This window comes from Balaenoptera physalus, assembly GCF_965194825.1.
Source record: "Balaenoptera physalus genome assembly, chromosome: 11".
In the NCBI taxonomy this organism is placed as follows: domain Eukaryota; kingdom Metazoa; phylum Chordata; class Mammalia; order Artiodactyla; family Balaenopteridae; genus Balaenoptera; species Balaenoptera physalus.
Genome location: NC_138896.1, coordinates 71,951,570 through 71,971,143, shown reverse-complemented (window position 1 = coordinate 71,971,143; position 19,574 = coordinate 71,951,570). Strand labels below are relative to the sequence as shown.

At 47.7% G+C, this 19,574-nt stretch overlaps 3 protein-coding genes across 19 annotated transcripts in view; 2 read left to right on the top strand and 1 right to left on the bottom strand.

Moving 5' to 3' along the window:
• The first annotated feature begins 152 nt into the window (after nucleotides 1–152).
• On the top strand, nucleotides 153–5,907 carry AMT (aminomethyltransferase). Of its 5 annotated transcripts, none has more exons than XM_082413657.1 (9): nucleotides 153–595; nucleotides 698–865; nucleotides 1,410–1,490; nucleotides 3,001–3,132; nucleotides 3,670–3,715; nucleotides 3,920–4,065; nucleotides 4,150–4,330; nucleotides 4,720–4,875; nucleotides 4,978–5,907. In XM_082413657.1, exons 1-9 carry the CDS (start codon nucleotides 299–301, stop codon nucleotides 5,154–5,156), a joined length of 1,386 nt encoding a protein of 461 aa, XP_082269783.1. In that variant the 5' UTR covers nucleotides 153–298; the 3' UTR covers nucleotides 5,157–5,907. The 5 variants fall into 5 exon arrangements, with proteins under 5 accessions (XP_082269783.1, XP_082269782.1, XP_082269781.1 ...); XM_082413656.1 differs by lacking the exon at nucleotides 3,670–3,715 and adding an exon at nucleotides 3,547–3,625; XM_082413655.1 differs by having other exon boundaries at nucleotides 3,547–3,715.
• TCTA (T cell leukemia translocation altered) lies at nucleotides 1,502–9,813 on the bottom strand. Of its 11 annotated transcripts, XR_014251002.1 has the most exons (5): nucleotides 9,388–9,797; nucleotides 8,980–9,082; nucleotides 7,450–7,529; nucleotides 6,894–7,016; nucleotides 6,211–6,417 (listed from the first exon to the last, which is right to left on the bottom strand). XR_014251002.1 is itself a non-coding variant. In XM_082413695.1 (4 exons), the coding sequence occupies exons 1-3, from the start codon at nucleotides 9,608–9,610 to the stop codon at nucleotides 7,487–7,489; spliced, it is 369 nt and encodes a 122-aa protein (XP_082269821.1). In that variant the 5' UTR covers nucleotides 9,611–9,797; the 3' UTR covers nucleotides 1,502–1,896; nucleotides 7,450–7,486. The 11 variants fall into 11 exon arrangements, 8 of the variants coding, with proteins under 8 accessions (XP_082269821.1, XP_082269820.1, XP_082269817.1 ...); XR_014251000.1 differs by lacking the exon at nucleotides 6,211–6,417 and adding an exon at nucleotides 1,502–1,896 and having other exon boundaries at nucleotides 6,894–7,529; XM_082413695.1 differs by lacking the exons at nucleotides 6,211–6,417; nucleotides 6,894–7,016 and adding an exon at nucleotides 1,502–1,896.
• A 130-nt stretch (nucleotides 9,814–9,943) lies between these two features.
• The window catches only part of RHOA (ras homolog family member A), a 54,461-nt gene continuing 44,830 nt past the window's right edge, over nucleotides 9,944–19,574 (top strand). Inside the window, exons 1-3 of one of the 3 annotated variants that reach the window (XM_082413686.1) lie at nucleotides 10,055–10,211; nucleotides 14,358–14,436; nucleotides 15,321–15,371. The gene's annotated coding sequence lies outside the window, so the exon portion shown is untranslated. Of the gene's footprint in view, nucleotides 10,212–14,357; nucleotides 14,437–15,320; nucleotides 15,372–19,574 lie in introns of all 3 variants that reach the window. The other 2 variants (XM_082413684.1, XM_082413685.1) reach the window with 2 other exon arrangements.

Below are 19,574 nucleotides of genomic sequence, written 5' to 3'. Positions count from 1 at the left end.
CACTGTGCTCGCTGCCTATGTTTGCCCAGTGAGAGAGCTGGAGACCCTCACGTGAGGCCAGGTTACTGTGGCACTCTGCCTGCCGGGCTGACTCCACCCTCCTGTGCCCTCTCCACCCCTTCCCCTCCCCCCACGTGACCTTACACTCCTATTGTCCTAAACTGGTGATTCAGGCCTTTCAGCCCTTTGCAGAACTTTGGCCCTTTGGAGGCAGGGCAGTCAGCAGGGGGAGGTCTAGCCCCCAGCTCTATTTCTGAGTGGCTTAACTGGCTCCAACCACCCAATCTGCCCTGATCAGATGGAAGCGCCCGGGGCTATTTCCCTGCAGCTGGGAGTCAATGCACTGTGTGCTCTAAAGCTGCGTCTGCCCTTGGGGCTGCCCACTCCCTCTTCTGATCCCCCGGGCGGGGGAGAGACCTATCTAAGCAGGGCCTGGACTACATCTCCCAGCGTGCCTGGCAGAGTGGTAGCCTCTGTGCGTCGGCTGCACCAGTTGCGGGCAACAATGCAGTGGGCTGGGAGCATGATGTCCCGTCTGCGCTCGTGTCTCAAGGCGCTCCCCTCGGCCCTGCGCCGTTCTCTCAGTAGTGCACAGGTGGGATAGAGGGTGCTGGGTTGTGGTGCCAATCTTGGAGGGTGGGGGAGGAAGAGGGCTGGGGTCTGGGGCCTTGGTGGCACTGAGCCCGGCCACCCGCAGGACGTGCTCCGCAGGACACCACTCTATGACTTCCACCTGGCCCATGGCGGGAAGATGGTGGCATTCGCAGGCTGGAATCTGCCTGTGCAGTACCGGGACAGCCACGTTGACTCACACCTGCATACACGCCGGCACTGCTCGCTCTTTGACGTGTCCCACATGCTGCAGGTGAGCCAGGGGAGTGCGCTGATTGCTAGGCCAGGGCTTCCTCTCCGTCCACAATGGTGCAACCCTCGGCTTTCTTTGCTGGGAGCTGGATTCCAAGGGCAGCCCTCTCAGAAGAGTTGGAGGTCTCAAGGGTGTAATGTACTATGGCCCTCAGTAAACTGACTCAGAGGGTCTCTTGATCATCTCCTGTCTCATCTCTCTAGCCTGCTCCCACTTAGTGGAGTGCCTCAACGTCCTGGGTTTTCCAGGGCTGCCACTCATTGTCATCCACTGTCCTAGGTATTGGTTTGGAAAAGGTGGTATTTCAGGAAGGTGCTGGGCCCTTTCAAGTTCCCTAACCTCCCTGAGTGCATCTCTTCTGTATTTGGCGGGTGTGGGGGAGTCAGAAAGTAGGGCTTCTGCCACTTGCAGAACCAAAAGACTAGTCAGGCACTTTGGCTGGATTGGACTGTGCTGTGGGTGGCAGGGAGGATGCCTCCTAGCCCCGTGGCTTTCCAGACTGTAGCTACTGCAGTGACCTAAGGCTTTTTGATCTCTTTCCCAGACCAAGATATTTGGCCATGACCGGGTGAAGCTGATGGAAAGTCTAGTGGTTGGAGATATTGCAGAGCTAAAGCCAAACCAGGTGGGCCTCTCTTTTTTTTTTTTTTTAATTTTATTTATTTATTTGCTGCGTTGGGTCTTCGTTGCTGTGCGCGGGCTTTCTCTAGTTGCATCGAGCATGGTCTACTCTTCGTTGCAGTGCGCGGGCTTCTCATTGCAGTGGCTTGGCTTGTTGCGGAGCATGGGCTCTAGGGTGCGTGGGCTTCAGTAGTTGTAGCACGTGGGCTCAGTAGTTGTGGCGCACGGGCTTAGCTGCTCTGCAGCATGTGGGATCTTCCCGGACCAGGGCTTGAACCCGTGTCCCCTGCATTGGCAGGCGGATTCTTAACCACTGCGCCACCAGGGAAGCCCGGGCCTCTCTTTTATTTCTGCTCCATGAGTGTTCTTAGTCATAAGCCAGCAAACCAGTCTGAGTCCCTGCTTCAGGCCTAGGGGCACAGAGATGGATCAGACACAGTTTCTCAGGGCTTTCGTTTTTGGGGGACGGAGTCCCTGAGTCATGTCCAGACACCCAGCCATCTGCAGGGAGGGTCCTATCCCATCCCCACCACATCAAGCTGGGAGGCCAGAAACCCAGGTTCATGTCCTGTTCTGTGACCTTCCATGCTGCTAAACCCCTTGCAATTTAAAGTGTAGTCCTGGGAATTCCCTGGCGGTCCAGTGATTAGGATTAGGACTCTGTGCTCTCACTGCCGAGGGCCTGGGTTCAATCCCTGGTTGGGGAACTAAGATCCCACAAGCTGCGCGGCCAAAAAAAAAAGAAAAACGAAAGCGTGGTCCGTAAACCAGCAGCCTCATCGTCACATAGGAGCTTGTTAGGATACACTCTCAGGCCAGTTCTTCAGACCTGCTGAATCAGAACCTGCATTTTAACAAGATCCCCAGGTGATTCATGTGACCTCTTAAACTCAGGCTCTTATACTGTCCATCCAGTGGGGAGGCTGAGGCCAGCCAGCCTCAGTGTTTTGGAGGGTTGTTGTGGAGCACATGGGATCATCAAGATAGACTTTGAAGCTGCTGCTGCTGCTTTTTTTTTTTTGGCCATGCTGGATCTTAGTTCCCCAACCAGGGATTGAACCCTCACCCTCAGCAGTGAAAGCACCGAGTCCTAACCACTGGACCACCAGGGAATTCCCATAGACTTTGAAGCTTCTGTCCTGGGGTTTGGGGCACAGACTGAGTTGTCCTAGGTCTGGGTGGGACGAAGCAGCAAGTCCTAGGTATGGTGGGTTAAGTGTGAGAGGGGCTCTCTCTACTGAATGGGGAGGGGTGCAGAGGCCCCACCAGATCAGGGAGGTGTCCCCCAAGGTGGGGAAGAGGTGAAACCTTTCTCAGTGTATGAGGATCAAAAACCCTGGGCTTGTGCAGGGGCCTGGGCTGACCCAGCCTTGCTCCTTGCACTGCCACCCCTCAGCACTATGCACGAGGGTTCATGAGTTTGTGGTGGCTGAGTGGGCCCAGGGGTGTGTTTGACTCACACTTGACCTTGGCCTCTTGGACCTGGAGGCAATGATGCTCCACTTTGATGCTAGGGAACACTGTCGCTGTTTACCAATGAGGCTGGCGGCATCTTAGATGACTTGATTGTGACCAACACCTCTGAGGGACACCTGTATGTGGTGTCCAATGCTGGCTGCTGGGAAAAGGACCTGACCCTCATGCAGGTATAGCCCCTCTGCGTCCCAGGTACCCTGTCCTCCTTGTTCACAGAGCAGCATCCTTGTTTTCCAGGACAGACCTGGAATGGATAAGGAGCTCAGACAATGGCTCTTTGAAAGAACAGTGGGCCAGAGCGGGCCCTCCCTGGAGCATGCTAAGTTTCAGTGGTGGGGAAGTGGGGGAGGTGGGGAGGTGAAGCTGATCCTGGCCCCTAAGTGAGCATCCTCTGGTGAGGATGGAGGGCTGGAGCCTGGTGTTAGAGCTAGCAGACCTGGGCTTGAGTCACCCCTACCACTTAGTAGTTATATGACCTTGTTAAGATGGAAACCAGCCTACTCTGCCGAGCTCTGCAGCACCTGGCCCGTGGTAGGTGCTCAGTAAGGGGTCCCAGAGCAAATGTGGTATTTCTTTCCTTTCAGGACAAGGTTAGGGAGCTTCAGAACATGGGCAGCGATGTGGGCCTGGAGGTGATGGATAATGCCTTGCTAGCCCTGCAAGGTAAGTGGGCCAGGCTGGGTTTGGAGCTGACCTTTGCCTTCCAGGTTTCCTCTACTGCTTGGCACAGAGGCCGCGCTGCGCCGGGGGAAGGTGAGGATGGTGCACCATAATTCTAAGTTTGGTATCATGCCCTCCTTCTACCTGCCACAAGGCTCCATGGGCTGTGGGCAAGAGCATCTTCTCCCACCTACAGAGTGGGGCTTGCTCAGGGCTTGTTCTGGTCCCTAAGGGCTGTGATCCAGCTTTCTGGGGCACCAGGACCTGGACACTTGGTTATTGGCTCCCTGGGCCCAGGCCCCACTGCGGCCCAGGTGCTACAGGCTGGCGTGGCAGATGATCTGAGGAAACTGCCCTTCATGACCAGTGCTGTGATGGAGGTGTTTGGTGTGTCTGGCTGCCGTGTGACCCGCTGTGGCTACACAGGAGAGGATGGTGTGGAGGTTTGTCAAGAAGTGGGCACAGGGTAGTGCAGGGCATAGGACTCTGGGGCCAGCAGCCCATCTGCTCCCTGGTGTCCCTTGCAGATCTCGGTGCTGGCAGCAGAGGCAGTCCGCCTGGCAACAGCTCTGTTGGAAAACCCAGAGGTGAAGCTGGCAGGGCTGGCGGCCCGGGACAGCCTGCGCCTGGAGGCAGGCCTCTGCCTGTATGGGAACGACATTGACGAACACACCACACCTGTGGAAGGCAGCCTCAGTTGGACATTGGGTGAGCTGGGCTAGCGCTCAGGGAGGGGATCCTGAAGGCTGGAGTGACCCTTGATGAGACCAGCCAACCCCGGACTGCTTCCAAGGTTGTGTAGCCTGGAGCAAGTGGCACAGCCTCCCTGAGCCTTCATTTCCTGAAGGTACCACAGTGGCTTTGCCCAGTAGATATTGAGGACCCTCAGCAGACTGAGGTGGGGAACATGGCCTCCAAGACCAGGGGTCAGTAGGTGGATGGCTGACTGCACTGCAGGGGAGGAATGGGGTCCAGGGGCAGCTTGAGCGAAGGGGCCTTGATGCTGGATAGATGTCACTTGGGGTCCTTGTCACTAGGACCTCCTGTGGTCAGGGGTCCTACAGACTGTGGCTTAAATCTGATGTGTCATGTTCCAGGGAAGCGCCGCCGAGCTGCTATGGACTTCCCAGGAGCCTCGGTCATTGTTCCCCAGCTGAAGGGCAAGGTGCAGCGGAGGCGTGTGGGGTTAATGTGTGAGGGGGCTCCTGTGCGGGCGCACAACCCCATCCTGAGTACAGAGGGTACCGTGCTTGGTAGGTTGACCAGGGAAGTTGGAGAGCCCTTGTCTCTTCCCTAGGAGGGTGGGGACTCTGGGCTGGCAGGGTGGTGTGGACACATGGCGTCTGCCCGGACAGGTGCTGTGACCAGTGGCTGCCCCTCACCCTGCCTGAGGAAGAATGTGGCGATGGGTTATGTGCCCTATGAGTACAGTCGGCCAGGTACCCTGCTGCTTGTAGAGGTGCGGCGAAAGCAGCAGATGGCCATGGTCAGCAAGATGCCCTTTGTGCCCACAAACTATTATACCCTTAAGTGAGGATGACTTGGAGCAGGGCCCTCTCCTCCAGGAGCCTTACCCTGGAGGGCATTCTACAAGGGGTTAGTCAGGAAGCTGAGGCAGAACACACTTGGGGTAGGTGGCTAGGTGGAGGCTGGTACTGGTTGTCTGGGTGACAGGGTCACACCACCTATTCCCACTTCATCCTGTGCCACTTGCAACTTCAAGACCCCATTTCTGAGTGACGGACCAGCCCACGGTCCCATTGACCCCACTCTTGCCTGCTGGAGAAGCATCAGTTCTGGCACCTTGCCCTTCCACTCTGCCAGGTGCTGCCTGTGGAGCAAAGGCTCACCTTTAGGGGGAGGAGAAAGCCTGCCCAACCTACCTCACCACGGTTTCTCACGCTGCAGAGAGTCATTACCTTGGGCAGTGCCGGCTACCTCCTCTGGTTCACTTCCCATGAATTCAAACTGTTGCCTCTTCCTGGGCAGGGATGATTCCTGACTCACAGAGGGTTGGCCTAGTAGGGCTGTGGTGCCCGTGTGTAAACTTGGGGATGGCTGAGGGGGGCATGGACTCATTCTTCCACATTCTCCAGTTGGCCCAGCCTGCTGCCCAGTAGCCAGCCATGCCAGGCTCACCACCTGTTCTGAGCCCCAGGGCTGTTGTAGGGCAGGCTGGGCCTCCTCCCAGACTTGCCTTATCCTGGGCTGACCTTCGTCCCTGGGACTTACTACTGGACTCCACTGACTCCTAAAAAAAATAAAACATTAAATGAGCTTCCTTCCTTCTTGCTTGCTAGAGTTCTAGCTTCATTGTTCTCTGTCCACAGGGTTCCTGGGGTGTCAGTCCAATGCCTGCCTTCCTGGCCCAGACTCAGAGTGGGTTCCCCTTGAGAGGGGCAGGTCTATAAGAACTAAAGGGGAGAGTGCCCCTATTGGGCACCACCACTGCTCCTCCAGGGAGCTGGCATCGTCTCTCCAGCTCTGCAAGTTGTATTCTGGGTGCTCAGGGGCAACAGCCCCCAGGGTGTTCCCTCTCCAGTTTCCCCTGTGCATGCACACTGTCCTGTCAATAACCACACAGCTGATGCACTTCCATGTTTAATAAGCCACATCCTCAGTTGAGCCTGGGGTGAAAGGTGGGACCAATTCTGAGTGTGGTGTTTGTTGTCAGTGGGTAGGCCTGGGGCTGCAGAACCATCATCCCACCAGCCAGAAGATACTCCGGAGTACTTGTGCATGAGCTCAGCATAGTCCTACTCCAGTGCACTCTGCAAAGACAGCCTAGGCAAAGGCTGCCAGATGGAAATGTGACATTTAACAGAGAGGAAGCAAGCAGTGGGACACTGAGGTAGCTGCTGGCCCAGCAGAAGCAGGCAGAAGTATGTCCATCAGGGAAGGAGGCAGGTCTAGGGCCACACTGCTTTCAGGAACTGGTGTTTGCCACTTATACCTTTGGAAGTTCCCTTGGCTCACTGTGGAAGTGGCAGGCCTGCCTAGTTTGTGGGCTCTTAGAACGAAGCTCCTCTGGTTCCAGGTCAAGATGGGAAGTGGTGAGGCTGCAGGGCACGATGGGGCCGCTTTGCACTAAACTGCTCAGTATGTCCCTTTGAGGGGCGGGGTACAGATCCACAACCCCACAGGCACTTAAGCAGTGGGGATGGGAGGTCACCCCCGGGACTCGGCCACTTTTAGGTACCCAGCTTCATTCTGGGAGGGGTTAAGAGGAATATGAGTACAATGAAAAGAGAACTTATATAGCCTGACTCACATCTGGAGAGCTCAGGATGAGCCAAAGGAGGTGGGTGTTTGGTGTCCACTGTCTTACACTTGAATGGCCAGCTAAGTAACCATAAAATATAAGGCTGTGTCCAGGCCAGGATTCCCTGGGTCCCTGCCAACAAAGCAAAACCAAATAAAGGAAACCCAAGGCTTAGGGGAAAACAGACCTGCCTTACAAATGTCAGAGCTGGTCAACCTCAGGCTTCCTCCCAGGGACAAATCTCTACAGGGTCACATCCCAGGGGGATGGGAAGAGGAACAGGAAAAAGCCAAGACAGAAAATGGACTGTTGCCATCCCCAACCCAGAGGCTTCTGAGCTGACCCCTGAAAGGAGAAGCATGCCTTCTCTCCTTAAGCCACCCAGATCAGGGTACAGGCAAACTCTTTACTGGCCCAATGCCTGGGGCTGCTGGAGGCAAGACCAAGGGCAGTGAAGGCCCAGCCCTGCAAGCACTGGCATACTCCCTACCCCCAACCTCTACCCCCGCTGCAGTCGTCCCTGGGGTCTGGGCAGCAGCAGAACCCAGTGTGGGAGCCAGCAGACCTGGTGATGTTCCTGGAGACCCCTCTGCTGCCTTCCCTTATTCTCTGTGGGTTTTAAGAGGTTCATTTGCTGCTGTTTCCCTGAAAGTGATAGAAGAGAAGAGGGGTTATTCCACAGACAGCACAACAGTCCCCTTGTGGGGGCTGAGCTGGGCTCAGTAAGTCCACACTATAACCTAGACCTCTCTGCTGAGCTTCCACAGCCCTCACTGGGTCCACCACTGTCCCCTGCAGACTTATTCTTCCTCCTGCTTCTCCACTTTGTGAATGGTGCTCCCATCCTTCGCCAGTTGCCAAGGACAGAAACCTGTGCAGTGGCAGGCCTCCTAATTGGCCTCTTGCCCTCTCTATTGGGCTCCTTTACCTATTTGCCATGAAGCAGGCAGTTATAAAAGCAAATTCAATCAGGCCATGGCTTTGCTGAGTCCAATAGCTCCTTGAGACTTGGGATAGGGTATTCCGGGTCCCTCCATTTCTTTATGTTTGAGCTCCAGCGTCACAGCCTTGTCTATTCTTCCAATATGTCACCCTTGTTCTTGCCTCTAGGCCTTGTTCTGTCCATTCTCTTTGCTTGGTACACCCCTAGCCTTTGCCCTCAGCTTAGGTGTCTGACTTGGAAGACACCAGCTCTGATGACCCTTGCCTCTGCACTGCTGCCCTCCCCTTTTATTTATTAAAAAAATTTTTTTTTAAATATCTTTATTGGAGTATAATTGCTTTACAATGTTGTGTTAGTTTCTGCTGTACAACAAAGTGAATCAGCTGTATGTATACTTATATCCCCATATCCCCTCCCTCTTGAGCCTCCCTCCCACCCTCCGTGTCCCACCCCTCTAGGTCATCACAAAGCATTGAGCTGATCTCCCTGTGCTATGCAGCAGCTTCCCGCTAGCCATCCATTTTACATTTGGTAGAGTATATATGTCAATGCTACTCTCTCACTTCGTCCCTGCTTCCCCTTCCCCGCCGTGTCCTCAAGTCCGCTCTCTACATCTGCGTCTTTATTCCTGCCCTGCCACGCCACTAGGTTCTGCCCTCCCTTTTTAAATCTCTGGTTCCACCTGTGAGCAGGGCCTGGGTTGTTCTTGTTCTCTGGACCTAGCGTGGCCCCTGCCATGTGGTAGGAGCTCAGAGATCAACTGAATGAACGCTCTGATTAGTGAGTTCATGTTTTACAGATAAGAAGGCTGATCCTGATGAGTTCAGTCAGTGCACTAAGGACAGAGGCTCCTGCCTTTCTAACTGACGGGCTTACAGTGCAGTGGAATCTCTACATCTCTCACAGTGCAGTTGCCACTACATCTCTAAAATTGTGACAATAACGCCACCCACCCCACATTTCTGTATGAACAGCATACAGATGGGCTGCTCAGACATCGATGTCACTTGAAGCCTGAGCTCTAGTGCAGACCCTGGGGTTTGCTGCAAAGTTGGTGGCCTCCTACCCTGAGAACTCCCTTCCCCTGTCCTCAGCTCAGGAGTGGCCTCTGCCTGCTAAGCATGGGGTAGACATAGGAGTAAATTTACTCACCAGGAAGGAAAATGCGTGGAGCCATCAGGTGTGGATCCGTTCTGGCCGCCCAGACCTGGGGGCAGGAACACATCCAGAGCTGCAGCAAGCTGGGGGTGGGTATCTGAGCAGGCATCAGCCCAGGTCAGGTTAGAGGCCAGTGGTATTGTTTGATGGAGAGTGTAGTGGAGGCCCTAAGGGACTAGGGGCATTGTCTGACGGGGGCTGAAAGGAATTTATATGTGACGGGTGGACTGGTGGGGTTTCTGGCGTGAAATGGTATGTTGACATGGGTCAGGGTACAGCGTTAAGTTGTGATGAGGTTCTCAGGGGACCCACTGGTAGTCTGGGGGGGATTCTGGGGAGCCCAAAGGTACAGTCGGTGGGGGAGGGGGTGGCCGGCCTACGGAAGTTGGTGGATCGTCTCACCTGGCCGGTGATACAGCCCGGTCACCGTACTCCCGTAGAACCCCCACGCCAGCTGGATGCTCAGGAGACTTAACACCAACCAAAGCAGCAGCAGCTTGAAGAGGGTCACGCGCATGTCCTGCGCCTCCCACTCCAGCAGGAACTCGCTGCCGAGGGCGCCCAGAGCGCCCAGCACCGTGGCCGGCAGAGCCTGCAAGGATTGCCCAGACCAAGGCTCCGCCATGACTGGCCGGCGTCCCAGCCGGGGGACTGTCACCGTAGTCCCCACTGCGCAGGCGTCTGGTCTTCCGGGTCCAGGCCCGCTAGTGCGCACGCGTAAACCCAGGCAAGGCGCGTCTACCCCGCTTGCGCGAAGAGTTGGCAGTTTGGGGAGGAGTGTTAAAACCGCGCACGCGCACCTAGCCCCACCCTGCTTAAAGGATGAGTGACTCGAGGAGTATAAAATAGCAACCAGGTCTTTTATAGCCCAGGAGTTCCCATGATGCCCCACGCGGCTGCAATGATTGGTTAAGAGTCTTGCTTTTAGGGTGTGGACACGCTCCTAAGCAATCGTGGCTGAGCAGGGAGTGCGCGCGCGTGCGCGGGGCCGCGACTGGGGCCGGCTCGAGCCCGCTGGGCACGCGGGGGCGCGCACGTCGCTCCCCGCCCTCCCGCCGCCGTCGCCGCCCGCTCTTGCTTTCTCGCGCTCCCCGCCCGTTGCTCTCCGTCGGTTCTCTCGTTAGTCCGCCGTAGCCTCCTCAGTCACCCGCTGTAGTCTTCGAGCTTGCGACTCGCGGACAGGAGTCCTCGGCGCGGAGAGGCCGGACTCGGAGTCGTCGCCTGAGGTGAGCGAGAGGTTCCCTCCTGGCGCCGCGGTGCCCCGGGCCCGCCCGCCCGGCACTCTTCCGGCCGCCCGCCAGCCGCCGCCCCGCCGCGGCCGCGCCCCACCTGCTGCTCTCGGCCGGCAGCACCAGGACCCTGGCCCCTGACCCTGACCCCCGGCCGGGGACCCAGGCCCCGCTTCCCGAAGCGGCGGCCCCGCCCGCGCAGTCCCCGGAAGCGCGCCCCGCGGCCTCCCGCGCCCCTTCCCCCAGCCCGGCCAGGCCTGCTGGAGCCCAAGCGGCCCGCCAGCCCGCGGTCCCCGTCGCTTCCTCTCCTAGGGCCGCGCCGGGCAGGGCGGGGGCTCTAAGCTGGGCCCCACGAGCCGCTGGGCAGCCGTCCCCTGTGAAGCGCGCGTGGCTGTTGGAGTTGAAATGGGAAAGAAACTCTTTACAACTCCATTTTGGCTTTTACGTTTAATATGAAACATGAATCACCGTTTTATACTGCGTGAAGTCCAGTTATGTTTTGGGTATTTTCTTTTTTAATGCAGTATTCTTTGAGATTGTGTAAGTAAAACATAGTGTTGAAATCTTAAGGGTTAGAATTCTTCCGTATTTAAAAGAAGGGAATTTTCCAGTTGAAAGGAACATTTTTTCATGATTTAAACTATGTGTCATCAAAATAAAGTATTAATTTGCAGTTTTGCTTAGTCTAAATTACAGCCTTGATTAGGAATCACCTGGACATCTGTCCTTAGTTACCTGTGTTGGATCCAGTTACACGTTCATTAAATAGTACTATTTGCACTCAAATTGATTTGGTCAAAACCATGTTTAGTAGTTTATGATAGAAAATTGGCATTCTTTTTCCCAGAGTTGGTTTCACTTGTGTTTCTTAATGATCCTGATTTAAAATTTTTACCTCTGTTGGTAACTCGTTTGATTCTTTTTGTGTTTAAGACAGTTTATTGAAGTAAATGTTTCATGCAGGTGTGTGATCAGATTATACTTCTGCCAGATCTGAAGGGGGAAAATTCTTTTAAATGTTGTATGTTGTGAGAATTTTTCCGCCACTTAGTGTCACACACCCAGATGTGTAATGCTTATGTACCATTGCCTGATTGTCACTTTTAGACATGGCTAAATTGGGAGAGATGCTGTTTTGAGCGTTTGGCACAAGTGACATTGTTTGGACTGAAATAGAAGATTAATTCTTAATTGTAAAGGATAACTTGAAGGATCTCTTTTGATAAATTGTCTTGAGTAATTCTATCTACTTTTTTAGAGCACTGGTGGCTCTTGGGGACATAAAATTTATAAGATGAAGAAAACAAACAAAAAATATAAGATGGAACTTGGTTTTAGTCAAAGTCTAGTCCTAGACTTATAGCCTCTGTTCTCATAAATATCTGTACTAGAGGGAAGAAGAGAGTAGGAATCCACTGACTTTTTCACTGATCAAGAATTTTAGACCTGAAAGGAATCTTCAGGATTTGTAGTCCAACCGCATTTGCAGATGAGAAACTGAGTCCCAGAGACTTAAGTAAATTTCCCAAGGTCATATGTCTAGTCAGTTGCCAGCCAGAACTATTTTCACTGTAAGATCTCCATGTACTCCCAAACAGCTTGATTAGAGTCAGCTAAAATTCAGGATTTTCAACTTATTTCAACTGTTCCTTCATTTATGTATTGCTGATTTTTTATGTATTGGGAGAATCTGAAAATTTTTCCAAGCAAATTTCAGTTCTTGAGCTTTTACTCTCCTTTCTGTAATTTGGATGGTCCTACAGCAGTTGATTGAAATAGGTAAATGAATATACAGGGTCTCTGCTTGGTCTAGTTCTTGGCGTGAGGTGTTTTGGTCTTCTTGAGGGACCCAGCTTCTTCCAGAGGCAGGCCTAGACTCCCCTGCTCCAAATCCAACATAGTTAGGCCCTGATAAGATGTTATCAGGCAACTGTGGGCTCTTTTGACTATTGATTTGAGGTGGGATGGAGAGAAACAGTACATATCGAGAATATAGTTTCCTGTGTATATGTACGTGGTGGTGGTTTTGCTGGAGTATTTTCAGTCCGAATTCCTTGTTTGTCAGTTAACTCCTTTTAAAAGTTTAACCTGGTCATGTGGGGGTGTAAGTTATTAGAGTAAAAACAGGTAGATCTTCAGGTGTTTCTTGTCCATAGCTTGGAGTCCACGCTGTGACTGGTGAAGGTGGGTTGCTACTTTGGGCCTTCTTAATTGAACTGGAGCTGAGGGAGTCACGTTAAGTTTGTCAGAAGAAAGACTGATATTTCAACTTTTAAGAGCACTAATTTGGGCTTGCTGGGCTTCTATAGACAGCACCTCGGGTTTAATTGCATTGTGGCTACTAGTGATAATGATAAATGGTACATAATCACTGGATTTTAATCACATATATTTGTAGTTTTAAAAGGTCCCTAAAGGTATTTCGTCTTCCCTTACGACTTAAGTTTATTCGTTTATGCACCTGGCCTGTAGAACTGTTTGCTTGTACCTTCACATTAACATAACCAAATTTTAAACTTGTGTTAATGTCTCACTATAGTCTGCTCTTTGGGGACATGCTCACTGTTAAGTACTTGTGAGATTAATAAATTAAAATTCTCAAGACAGTTTAAAGTTAGTAATTACTGTAAAATTCCTATTTCAAGTGTTTCTATTTCAAGTGACTCATTTTTAATCTGTGGTGCTGAAGTATTAAGTCCTTGTATACTCATAATTATGGTAGTCATGTGACTGAAAATCAGCTAGGCATTGAAGCTGCTTATTCTGGGTGTTGGTCTGAGTTTATTGGTGCTTCCTCCAGATGATTATGAATACATTTTTATAGCTAATAATCATCAAAATATGAGATACTCTGTTAAAGTGGAGCCAGTTTGCAGTTGATACCAGATTGAGCTTGATTTTTTTTTTTTTAAGAGGGTGGGTAAAGTAAATGTGCTTAAGCATACTTATGATAGCATCTTATTTAATATTCAAGTAAAGGGAAAGAGGAGAACATAAGCAGCCAATGAAATAAGTTTGGAGTGGAGTGAAGGGAAAAGTGGGAGGTAAAATGAAATTAGAGAGGTGGGCAGGGACCACATCATGTAGAACCTTTTAGGACATGGGAAGTTCTTTGGATTTTTTTTTTTAATCATCAGATTTTTTTAAAAGATCAGGATAATGATCCGATCTGATATTAAACAATTAGAATCATTCACCAAGAGTAGGGGGTAGATCTGAGTCCATTTTGACTTTAAACAGTAAACTAATACTGACCATTTCTGACAAAGGTATCAGAAGGATTTCCTAATATTATTCATGTCCTTAACCTAATGACTTCAACCTGTTTTTTTGAATCCATTGATTTTCTGACAGTTGTCTTTAATTTCTCTGTAATGCCTGTATTAAAAAGGAAATGTAGGGCTTCCCTGGTGGCGCAGTGGTTGAGAATCTGCCTGCCGATGCAGGGGACACGGGTTCGAGCCCTGGTCTGGGAAGATCCCTCATGCCGCGGAGCAACTAGGCCCGTGAGCCACAATCACTGAACCTGCGCGTCTGGAGCCTGTGCTCCGCAACAAGAGAGGCCAAGATAGTGAGAGGCCCGCGCACCGCGATGAAGAGTGGCCCCCGCTTGCCGCAACTGGAGAAAGCCCTTGCACAGAAACGAAGACCCAACACAGCCAAAAATAAATAAATAAATAAATAAATAAAAATTAAAAAAAAAAAAGAAGGAAATGTAATTTGATAAAGCAGGTCATTCAAATGGTTGTGGTAGGCTGGGTGGTAGGCATATAGGTGTTCACTGTAAAATTCTTTTAACTTTGCTGTGTGTTTGTAATGCTGTGTGTTGAATGTTTATAATGTTGGGAAATTAATTTGCATAGGATTCATCTGCTTTTGATTTTTGCTTTTAAAAGGACAACATTAATTTGTAATACTCAGAAAATAAAGTGTGCATTCTGTTAAGTGAAGGAGGCCAAAACGTTTAAAAGTAAATTTTATGGTATGTCAGTAAAAATTAAATTCTGTGCTTTTCCCCCTTCTGGATTCTGAATTACTTAACAGAACTTTGGGCAAGCCCATTTTACATCCTGTGCTTTTGTTTTTTTCTTTGCGAAATGAATAGACATAATTCCTGATTTTTTTTTTTTAATGTGTTTATAGTACCTTTCATCTGAGAAGTTCAAGGCACTTTGTAGAACTTCTGCCACATAGGCCGTGGGTCTTGCAGCACATTTGTAAGGTATGTAAATAGCTTTCATTCTCCTTTCTCCATGGAAGAGAAATAATTATTTTATATTATATATTAACGTAAGTTCTAAGGAAATGTGGGTGCAATACTATTAATGATTTTCTTCTACACCAATCTTGAGATCTTTATCTTACTCCATAACTTTTCTCTCTGGTCTTATTTTCCAACCTCTCTCTATAAGATACTCCTCTAACTTCCTATTTCTATTGTAAGCAATATTTTTCTTCTTAGATGAAGATATATTTCCTAACTTCTTAATCTTTAAGGAGATGTATTTACCATATTATCCACATACTTCTCTCACTTCTGGATCACTCCCATCTTAATTCTTCTGTTTTTAAATTTCTTTAAGTTTTCGTTTTTTCTGTAGAGTAGTTTGGTCATCTTACAGTTTGTGCACAACCTGTGCTTTGGGTATGTCTAATTATCAATAGAAAGTAATTCAACCAGAGAATGAGGATTGGAGGACAATCCTTCTTGCCAGAGGAGTCAGCATTAAGAGGAATGTTAATAGCAGGTGTAATAGCACATCCAGGGGCTATTCAGATATTTTAAACGGATTACAAATAAAGGAAATAGAATCATCTTAATTTAATTGATACCATGTAAGTATCCTGGTTTGGTACCATTTTGACTACTTTTTCTTGTTCTCCTTGGGTCGGAGGGAACTCTGTATATAAAGAAGTGAGCTGTTAAGAGGATGAATATTCTCATTTGATGAGATAGGCTACCTGGCAGGGAAGTCATATAATGGTAGTGGTTTTGGTTGGCTTTGAACTTACGGTTGGCTTTGAACTTATGGTTGGCATGGTAAAAGGAATGGCCAAGCTAGCTTGTCGTTATTCATTCATTGAACAAATAGTTACTATATGCAGGTGCTGTTCCGGGACACATTTGAAGAAAACAGAGAAGGTCCCTGCCCTCAGGTAGTTTTTTCTTTGTTTTACAATGTCTTTATTCCTAAAAACATGAACATTTTGAATCATTTCATCTGCTTTTCTCAATATCACTGACGAGAAAGTGGAAAGCACATCAGGGGTTAATAATCACAAAATCATTAATAGCGCTGCTCATTTTTATTCTAGTAGGGAATACTGATGATCCATGGCAAGAGATTAGCCCAGTGCAACTGCTGGGCATAGGACAGCAACTAGGCTAGCACCACTGGGCGTGATACTCTATTGCAGTTCCATGAGGCTTGAAATTCTCCTTTTCAGCAGATTCGAGTGATGCATTAGGGTGGTTTGATTGATGGCGTCTCTTAAAAGAGGACAGACTGTGTTTCAGAGTTGTTTTCTCAGTTCATTTTTGACATTACTGAGTTAAAAACAAAAATAAGGTTATGCCTTTGCTCTCTAAGTTTGCTTAAATCAGATTTTTTTTACCAGAAAGGCTGATGGCCCTGTAATTACAAACGAATTCTGCCTTAGATGGTGTGCCTGCCTGCCTGCCTGCCTCCTGCCTGCCTGCCTGTCTGTCTGTCTGTCTATCTATCTGTCTATCTGTCTGTCTGTCTTTAAGCAGGTTATTTTTTTTCTTTGAGCCTCAGCACCTACATCTGTGAAATGAAGATTTCCATTTCATAGGAATTTTGGATGAAATAATATGTGAAGAGCACAATGCTCAATGCATATTAGTTTTCTCCCTTGGTGGAAATACTTGTTCTAACTCTGGTAGATTCTTCAAGTGTATTTTTCTTTCAGGATATCAGTGCATTGTATTTATATAGTGACCGTTTGCTTTCAGAGTGATGAAGATTTTAATAGGAAGCTTAAAGTTACATGAATTTCTTTACTGCCACCTGACTGAATAGGAGAAACACGTGTTAGTTGTTTTCATTTTCTTTTCTTGTCTTTTGTTTGTTTAACTGTAGGAGTTAGTATGTTGGGCTTCGATTTTACCATCATTTTTATAAATGTTTACTGACATCGTGAATAATAGTTCGGTAACATGAGACCATGTAAATCACAAGTTGTAAAGATTCATTCTTGGGTTGTAGTAGTGATTCTGCCTTTATCTGACACTGGGATCATTTAGTTCTACCCCTAAGCATCAGTAAGTAGTAGCAGCAGAGATGGCACTCTCCAACAAGTGGACAGAAAAGTAGATCTGTGAGGTGGAGATTTTTTTCTACTGTTATTTGCTGCCACTGCCTTTTATAACTGAAGGGGTTTTGAACAATATCTAATACATGGCAACTCTCATGCACATTCATGTGTCTAATTGTAGTTGAAGAATCTTCAATCTTGAAGTTAGAAGCAGGCATTTATCCTGTACCAGCTATATGCAGACTTCGTTTATCTTTCAGGCTTATTCTTTAGAAATTATATTTTCCATTAATTAAGTTTTCCAATTTTACTAAGCTTGCATCCTTACCATAGTCCCTAAGACAGAAGTCCCTAAAACATAACAGGAAAATGTTTTGAACCACTTCGTCAGTTTAATAGTAGGCCCCCAAAAGCAGTTCCCACATAAAAACTGATGTGTTTTTTGCAAGAAGAGGGACAAAAGAAGATAGGTTTTTATTTTCTGAAGTTCCTAGCTGCTGTAAAATACAGAGATCCAATTCCATTACTGTAAAAAATTGTGCTTTGATTTTAAGCATATGGTTGAAAGTTCTACTTTTGTTGTATGTACACTGCTATTTTTACCTTATTCCCATGGCAGTTGTGTCTCAGTTGATATAGTGCAGATGAGTTGTCCTCTGATGCCTCTTCCATGGGCCCAGAGAGCAAATGTTTGGCCACTCTTCTGGTGTACCTTTAGGTAACCCTATTATTTGTTATTTAGGTTTTGAGGCCTAAGGAAGGAAGTACGTTTAAGGTGGATATTTAATGTTGTAACAGTACAGTTTTTTGTCACGAGATAATTTTATTACATGATTTGGCAGTTTTGTTGGAAATACTGTGGCGTTTAGAGTTTTTTGTGGGAAAGTTCTTTTCTGGATGAAGTCTTTTGTTTAACTTTTAAAGTTATTCGAAGGAAACTGTTTATCTTTTGAAGGTCTTAAGTTCAGAAAAGGAAGGCACTAGAATATCTTAGGTAAGAGCATGGGTTCTCTGCAGAGAACTGACAGTTAAGTACTAGCTCTTATACTTGACAGCTTATGACTCTGGATAGTAATATTACCCCTTTGTAACTCAGTTCCTCCTCTGTAAAATGGGGATAACAGAGTGCTGTGAGGGTTCAGTGAGAGAGAAGCACTTAGCCCCGGTGCCAGACATGCAGGTGCAGTTCTTTAACTTTCACTATTCAAGTTACAGTTTGTAGTACCGAGTAATCACACTTTAATCTAATTTGTAAGGTAATTTTTTTGGAGGGGGGATAGCACCCTAAGAATTAATTTGGGGGGAAATAAACAGGCCTCTTCACTGGATCCCTGTTGCTTAGGAACAGTGGTTTGCAAACCTGGCTATTCCTAAACATGGGATCCAGTTCCTAAAGTTGGAATTACTTTAGGAGGCTTTTTTAAAAATCACCTTTGTTGAGGTGTAATTTGCATAAATAAAATGTACTTATTTAAATAACAGTTTAGTAAGTTTTGGTAAATGTATACACCTGTGTAATTGCCACCCAGTCAAGATACAGAACATTTCCTTGGGAGGCTTTAAGATTTTCTGTTTTTAGGGGGGGTTGGATGAATTGGGAGATTGGGATTGACTTATATACACTACTGATACTATGTATAAAATAGATAACTAATGAGAACCTACTGTATAGCCCAGGGAACTCTACTCAGTGCTCTTTGGTGACCTAAATAGGAAGGAAATCCAAAAAAGAGGGGATATATGTATACGTATAGCTGATTCACTTTGCTGTACAGTAGAAACTAACACAACATTGTAAAGCAACTATACTCCGATAAAAATGAAAAAAACATTTTCTATTTTTAACTAGTTTTTTATTTAAAACAATATATGTACTTTATTCTTGTTGGGACTGTGAATTACAAGTCAGAACTACAGTGAGGTGCCACCTCACGCCCATTAGGATGGCTGCAAGTATCAAAAAAACAGAAAACACCAAGTGTTTCTCAGGAATGTAAAATGGTACAGCCACTATGGAAAACAATATAGAGGCTCCTCAAGAAATTAAAAATAGAATTACCATCTGATCCAGAAATTTCACTTCTGGGTTTATATCCCAAATAATTAAAAGCAGGGTCTTGAAGAGATATTTGTACACCTATGTTCATAGCAGCATTATTCGCAATAGCTATAACAAGGAAGCAACCCAAGTGTCTACCAGCCAATGAATGGATAAGCAAAATATGGTATATACATACAATGGAATGTTATTTAGCCTTAAAAAGGAAGGAAATTCTGCAATGTGCTACAACATGATGAATCTTGAGGACATTGTGCTAACTGAAGTAAGCCAGTCACAAAACGGCAAATACTATATGATTCCACTTATACGAGATACTTAGAGTAGTCAAAACCATAGAGACAAAGTGGAATGGTGGTTGCCAGGGTCTGGCGGGGGAAGAAGAATACTGGGGAGTGGGGTGTTAATGTACAGTGGGTATAGAGTTTCAGATTACAAGATGAAAAGAGTTATGGGAATAGATGGTGGTGATAGTTGCACAACAGTGTGACTGTATTTAATACCGCTGAACTGTACGCTTAAAAATGGGTAGGATGTAAATTTTGTTATATATATTTTACCACAATAAAAGGGGGAAAATGCACTAGGTAAAAATAAAATCATACAGTAATGTTTATAATAAAAACTGTATATTCTTCCTGTCCTAGAGTGCAGTGCTTCTCTCAGAGTATTGCTTCCTTTGGAGCTTTAAAGGTATTTTAGAGCAAGGGGTTGGTAAAGCATGTATATTCAGTGCAAGGCAAAAGGGGTAAAGCATGAAAACAAGCCTTTCTCACATCTCTGCCTCCCAAGGTTCTTGCTTCAGAGAAAACCTTGTACCTGTTTCCTGTGTATAAACCAAGTAACTGTTTCATGTGTATCCTTCTAGAGATACTGTGTCCCTATTTTATATACAAACTAATGCACATCACACTGTTATACATCTATTCTTTCCCCTTAACAATAGGTCTTGTTGATTATTTGGCAAGATAGTTAAAAGTATACACTGTGGAAAATAGTTTGGCTTTTCCTCAAATAGCTAA